We start from the raw sequence: 7,378 nt of genomic DNA, 5'->3' as shown, positions 1-7,378 counted from the left end.
GTATATATATATGTATATATATATATACACACCATATCTTTATCCATTCATATGCTGATAGACACTTAGGGTGCTTCCATGTCTTGGTTATTGTAAACAATGCTGTGATGAACATGGGATGCATATGCAGCTTTTAATTAGCATTTTCATATTTATTTGATAAATACCCAGAATGGCTGGACCACATGGCAGATGGCCAACAGGCACATGAAAAGATGTTCAACATCACTAATTCTATGGGGAAGATGAGTCAAAACCATAATGAGACACTACCTCATACCAATCAGAATGTCTATTATCAAAAAGGCAAGAGATAGTAAGTATTGGTGAGGATTTGAAGAAAAGATAACCCTCATACACTGCTGATAGGAATGTAAATTGGTGGAACACTATGAAAAACAGTATGGAAATGGAGGTTACTAAAAAAACTAAGGCTGTCTTTTTTTTTTTTTTTTTTCATTTGTAAAGTCTTACCTATCAAGTCCAATCTACTGTATATTGGTTCTATGTTCTGACACTGAGTAACTTTCTAAGGATGACACTTCTCTATTAACACCCTTCAGACAAAAAAAGGAGCTCAGTATTTATTGATATGGTCTTGGATACTTATACATATTCATTTCAATTAGGATTACTTTCAGTGATATATAATTCTGTTGGTGAAATATCTGAAACATAAATGCAGAAGAAAAATCATTATATCAACAAAAACTTTGGATAATTGTTTTTATCCACAGGTCTTAAGATACATGCCTAAATTCATTTTACCTCATTTGAAAAAAATAATTCCAATTTATGTTATGTGATAGAAGTCGATAAACAATAAAATTAATTACAAAATGTTCTCCTGTTTTATTACACATAAGCATTTAGGGAGGATTGCTTGCCATGGTTTCATAACAACTATATCTTGATGGAAAGGACATGCCCCTGCTACATTCCCACATTGACCAATCCTTCTCTTGCCTTGGTTTATACCTTTCCTCACTAAGCCCAATTATGACAAGAATTATCTCTACCTACAACCTAACATGATTTCCAGCTCCATAGGTACCAACATCAATCTCCTTGACAATGGAAGATTCGTAGCACCCACTCCCGCATTTGCTTGGTCCGAGCCCCATAAATCAAAGGGTTGATCATGGGAGGCACCAAGAAGTAGAGATTGTCAATGATAATCTGTAGGTGGGGAGCCATACGATAGCCTAAAATCTGAGCCAAGACAGAAAAGATAACAGGGGAATAAAAGAGAGCAATGACACAAAGATGAGAGCCACATGTGCTGAAAGCTTTGCCCCGTGCCTCCCAAGAGGGTATTCGAAATACAGCATGAAGGATCAGCCCATATGACAGAATGATAAAAAACAGATCAAATCCCACAGATGCTACAATAACCATGAGGCCATAGACAATGTGATCAGAGACGTCTCCGCAGGCTATTTGCACCACAGCCATGTAGGCGCAGTATGAGTATGCAATGATGTGAGTTTGGAAGCTTTCCATTCTTTTCACCAGGATGGGTGCTGGGGTCAGCACTGCCACTGCCCTTGCCAGGACAGCCAGTGCCATCTTCACAAGCAGGTTGTTACTAAGGACAGTTGTATATCTCAGAGGGTGCCAGATAGCCACAAATCTGTCAAAAGCCATAGCCAGAAGGACCCCAGACTCCATGACATAAAACGATGGAATGAAAAACATCTGTGTGAGGCAGGCATTAAAGCTGATTTCCTTGGCATTCATCCAGAAGATACCCAGCATGCGGGGCACAGTGACACTGACAAGAGACAGGTCAACAACTGACAGCATGGCCAAGAGGAGAAACATGGGCTCGTGAAGACTCTTCTCCACCCTGATGATACATAAAATGGTGGCGTTGCCAATGACAGCAACAACAAATACCAAGAAGAAAGGCACAGAGAACCAGCCATGGGAAGATTCCAGGCCAGGAATTCCAGCCAGGACAAATATCAAGGGCTGAGCTATGGAGTTGTTGCAAGAGGACATCCCTCTCCAGACCTCCTCAAGGTCTGATTCCTAGAGAGAAAGAAAAAGGAGGGATATTTTGAAATCACTGCATCGTTTGAAGCTAAAATGCTGGGTACTATAGTAGTTTATGGTGATAACCAAAATTTACCAGCTAGTGAACAAACAAATGTTGCAGCTAATGGAGTTAAGGAGGGAGATACTTCTCAGTTATTTTCTCTGCAGGAGGGAGAAGCAGTCTCAGGGGAAAATTCTCAATAAAAACATACCAACTCTGTTGTGTAAATTCTCCTGTTGACCTGATCCTGTTTAATATTCAATTTATATAAACCTGTAGGAGAGTTCCCCCCCACCCCCCCAGAGAACAGGACCTGAAAGGAGACCCAATATATTCATTACAGGCATGACGTGGGGATGTGGATGAGCTAGAAAGCATGGTTTTCACTCAAGAAGTTGAATTTCATCATCCGAAGGTCCTCAGTTCTTGAGATTGGCCTTGGTGCTTTACAATTCTTCTCTGGAGTGTTTTTGATTATGACCAATAACCTAGGAAATTTGCTGATCTGATATCTGAAAAATATGGTTTTCTGGAGGAATAACTGATATTTTGAAGGACAAGGGTAGAGTCAAAAAATACCTCAATAGATAATAATTTCGTATTAAAATTTTATATATATATATATGTATTTATGTGTTTTTGTATAGCGACCATAATTTAGAAGCTAATGGTTAACATATTTCTATATAAATAGGATTATATTTGTTAAATATGTTAATGTACATAACTATTTTAAATAGAAATGCACATTTACAAATTATTTGATGACAGCTATAGGTTAAAGATCATACAATATTAAATTTCACTATTAAGGTCTGGACTTCACATTTTATTAGAAATATTCCAATTATATAATATTTATAAATGGCAATCACAGAAAAAATAGAAGCTTCAACAGATGCTTAAAATACAGAGATGGAAAAACATAACACAAAGTTGCTTTAAAAAATAAAATTACATGGCATGGGGGAGTGGGAGGGAGGCTCAAGCGGAAGGGATATATGTATATATACAGTCTGTGAAATTCTCCAAGCCAGCATACTGGAGTGGGTAGCCTATCCCTTCTCCAGCGGATCTTCCCGACCCAGGAATTGAACTGAGGTCTCCTGCACTGCAGGTCAATTCTTTACTAACTGAGCTATCAGGGACGCCCATGTATACATATAGCTGATACATACTGAGGCACAGTAGGACCCAACACAACATTGTAGAACAACTGTACCACAATCACAAAGTACAGCAATATTAATATGTGTCCTTTTTTGTTTTGACAAACTTGGATTATTTGTCTTTCTGCCAATTAATTTACTCTAAATACTTAGGATCCCAAAACAGAGTGGCAAAAAGTACACAACTTTTATACATCATAAATTGAGTTATGAAGATCTAAGTATTTCATGTATCAACCACCTTTGGTAAAAGGCAAGCCACAGCCAAATGACAGACAGGTCTCCTAGAAGGTAACTTGGTACAGTAAAAATAATAAGGTCTTTAGATAAAGGTGGCTGTGATACAATTTCAACCCTGCCACTAATTTAAGTATTGACCATAAAGTGTTCAAAGCTTTGAGCCTCTTTCCTCATCTCAAAAATGACATGAGGTTTACCTTGCAAAACTTGCTGTGAGAATTAAGTCTATCATTAAATCCCAACATTGTATAAAATGTGCAATGTTTCTGGCCTAATTCTTTTAATGTTTCTGTTCTCTACAAATGCAAATTTTCTTCTTTTTCAATAAAGTACAAAGATTAAGTGAGATACACCAAAAATAAAGTCCTTTTTGCTTTGTGTTTTTCTTGGAAAGAACAGTAATCAGGATAATAACTAGTCTTGAATGGATACCATAAGAAGGAATATGTGATGGCCCTGATAAAATATGTAATTTTATCCTTAATCTTTTTTTTTTTTACGTTAGAAGTGTATTATTTATTTTACCATAGCTATTATCACTAGGTTCTAACGAAGTACAAATGATTTGGCAGCCTGTAAAATCCCATTTCCAAGCCATCTTTCTAAAAAAGCATTTTAGACAAGGTTGGAAGGGCCATAAACTTACATTCAACCTATGTACCTTTCTACCATAGTGTGTTTCCATAAATAACCTTTAATCAGTACTTTATGGATCCTTACCAGAAAGTCATTTCCTCCTGATCTCAGCATTCCATCTCTAATACAATAGGAGACCTCATCTGAAGGCTTGAGTACACTAGAAAGCCAGAACCCAGAAACCTGGCAGTGATAATAGAGAAGATGGTGTACTTTAAGCACCATGTCAATCTATCAGCATCCAAGAGAAGGTAATTTGAAAGTTTTCATTTTGCTCATGGCCACTGAGGTCAGCATTAAACATTTCATAGAGCTGCCCCAAAGTAGCCTCCTCTAACAACTTTTCATAAATCTGTCAGGTTCAATGTGTTCAAAATAAGAACTGTGCATTCTATGTCTCTACTCAGTGTTATTGAAAAACATCTTTTGAAAGTGAATTGATGGTTTTAAAAACACACATAGAGAAAAAAATTGAAACATACATTTTCTAAGAAAAACAATATTAAAGAGTTTGTCTTTTTTTAAATTGAAGTATAGTTGATTTATATTGTTAAGTTAGTTTCAAGTGTACAGCAAAGTGATTCAATTATATATACATATATATCCATTTTTACATATTCCTGTTCCTTATAGATTATTATAAAATACTGAGTATAGTCCCACACAATTTTTTGATTCATTACCTGCTATGGGGAAAAATATATATTTAGTGTCACCAGACATAGATACCTGGCCAAATAAAGGAGGCTAAAGTATTTTTAAAGGTGCATTTTAGTTCAGTAGGGGAAAGAAACCTACCACAAACTCAGAATAAAAGACAGCCCTGGGAAATTAGAAGCTCACTATCAGTGGGAGTTTTCAGGTAGAATTTAAATGGTCATCTATCAGGAATAGTATAAATAAAAATTATCCATGTGGTGGTGGCATTAGGATGTTATTCGAGCTTTAAGTACTGCCAGCAACAACTATATAAATATTAATCTGAGTAAAGGCAGCATAAATTTAGATTTAAAAATTAGGAAGATACTACTTATTATTTTCTAATGGACGTCATTGGGCAATCTAAAGATTACAGATCTCAACCATAACTGTATAAGGGTTAGTGACTATGTATTTTGATGAAAAGATGTGAGAATCTCTTTATCCTATATGACTTTGTGCATCTCAGGATTTTGTACTCTTTTCCTTCCCCGTTTTTCTCTCTTTTCCTAGCATAGTACCTGTAGATGGTTGTGAATTTGGTCATAGGGGGACTGGGACCAGGAAAGCCACTGTCCTCTTGAGGTGTGCAGAAGATCTGTTGATGTCCAGAATAAGACGACTGTCTGAGCTAGAGGCAGATTTATGCTGGTTTGTCCTGGCCCGCCTGAGTCCTTAGTGGCCTCTCTGTTAAGCAAGAGACATTATTTAGCTTTGTTATTCTGGAGAACAAATCCTAGAGCCAATTAGTGAGGAGAGTATAGATGGATAAAAATTGTTCAGAAGTACTGCAAAACTAATTGCCGGTGTGTTGTGGCATGTGGTATGGTATGGTTCAGGAAGCCCAGGGAGGAGTAAGGATTAAAGAATTATTTAGAATGAAAATTAAAGAACACCTGGGACAACAACAGGCAGGGCCAACTGCAACTATAATTGTATATAAATTACAATGGCTTGCTTCAAAACCAACAGGTTAAATCATTTTAATTTCCAGTGGCACTGGGACCTCCACAGACAAAACTGAAACTGAAATTAGAAGTCTTTATTCCCTAGATACAAAAAGGATCCATAAAAAGCTGGCAAAAAAGTATGCAGTAAATAAAATATTAATTAACTAAATTAAGATCATTGTTTGGTAAATGAGATACGTAAAAAGAAAAATAATATAGAGAAGTGAGATTCAAGTAGAAGAAAGAGATGAGCTCTATTAAAAAAATGCACAATACCAGGTTTAGGAGAGACTGAGTTTCAGAAAGACTCTTGGCAGAAGTCAAAAGCTCAACTTGAGAGTAAATATAAAAGTGGAAGAAATTGCTAACAACTATTTTGTTGCAAGTAGTAGTCAAATGTAAATATCCTGGAGACAATAACTGGGGAGCTGTTTGTTCACTATTTCCCCACTGCCTGGCAAATTGTATAAGTCTTCAAATATTTTTTTAAATCGGTAAATGCACCCCCCCCCCCACACACACAAAGACACATAAATACACAAAGGTTCTTCATCAATCATCCACTCAAACTTTAGGCTTAGGGTAAGCAACAGTCATAAAATGTGTGAGCTTGTCAAAGTCTTCATTAAGCCAAGCCCTAAAGTATATTCAGGGTACTCAAATCAATTTAATTCTTTTCATCATGATGACCATCAACATGGATCAAGTTATCATCATATTGTCCTTGAAAATGTTATAACCTCCTAAAAGTTTTTTTCTAGTCATTCCTTCTACTCTGCCTCAACCAATTTTCTTCATTGCAGCCACAATGATTATTTTAAAACACAAACCTGATTATGTCACTCCTGTTCATAAAATTTCCATTGTCTTCCTTTTGTTTTTAGGATAAAATTGTGAATTCTCAGCAAGCCTACCCCATGCTCTCACGATAGTTTCTTAGCAGTCCTCATCACTCTTCATTACACTCTGTACTCCATCCCATGAATGGACTTCCTTCAGTTCTTCAAATGTAAGACGACTCTGCCTACCTAAATATTTATCTAAAAATCTACATCAAATCCACACATGTTCACATATACTGTTCTCTTTCCCTTTAACACCAACCCCACATTTTCTCTTGCTTCCCTCAGCTAGTTATCTCCCATTAAACACTCACATAAATGTCTTTTTAAAGGAAACTTTCCTTGATTCCCCTAGACCAGATCAAAACTGATGTTAGTTGCCTTTATAAAAGTCCATGTTTCTACTTGATAGCACTTGATATCCAATGTAGCTATGCATTTGAGCATCACTTACTTAAGTCATGTCACCTCAAACAGAATATAAACCCCCTGACATATGGATTTCTTTTTTGCTCACCTCTCATTAGAATCTATCACAACCTGGCACATTTTAGCCACTCCATAAATACTCTTTTGTTGTATGAATATATGAATAAGTTTTATATCTTCTCCCCATTGACTAGAATTTAACGCAGGGATCTTGGCTATATAGTTGTGTGGTTGTTATTATGTTATAGACAAATGCTCCAGGAAACAAACTCACTCAGAAGGACAGTGTGGATAGTGAAGTACAGTTTATTACACTGGTGGGTTCAAGGCAGAGTTTCCTCTTTAGCCAGGGACCCCGACTGACTTTTGTGA

At 36.5% G+C, this 7,378-nt stretch overlaps 1 protein-coding gene across 1 annotated transcript; it reads right to left on the bottom strand.

Annotated features, from left to right (window-relative positions):
- Positions 1 to 1,059: 1,059 nt before the first annotated feature.
- On the bottom strand, positions 1,060 to 2,004 carry LOC122705801 (olfactory receptor 52K1-like). Its single transcript, XM_043921114.1, has one exon. It carries the CDS (start codon positions 2,002 to 2,004, stop codon positions 1,060 to 1,062), a length of 945 nt encoding a protein of 314 aa, XP_043777049.1.
- Positions 2,005 to 7,378: the final 5,374 nt, after the last annotated feature.

The sequence above is a fragment of the Cervus elaphus genome, chromosome 1 (genome assembly GCF_910594005.1).
Source record: "Cervus elaphus chromosome 1, mCerEla1.1, whole genome shotgun sequence".
Classification (NCBI taxonomy): domain Eukaryota; kingdom Metazoa; phylum Chordata; class Mammalia; order Artiodactyla; family Cervidae; genus Cervus; species Cervus elaphus.
Note: the sequence above shows the minus strand (reverse complement) of the source record. Positions and strands in the feature narration are given on the sequence as shown.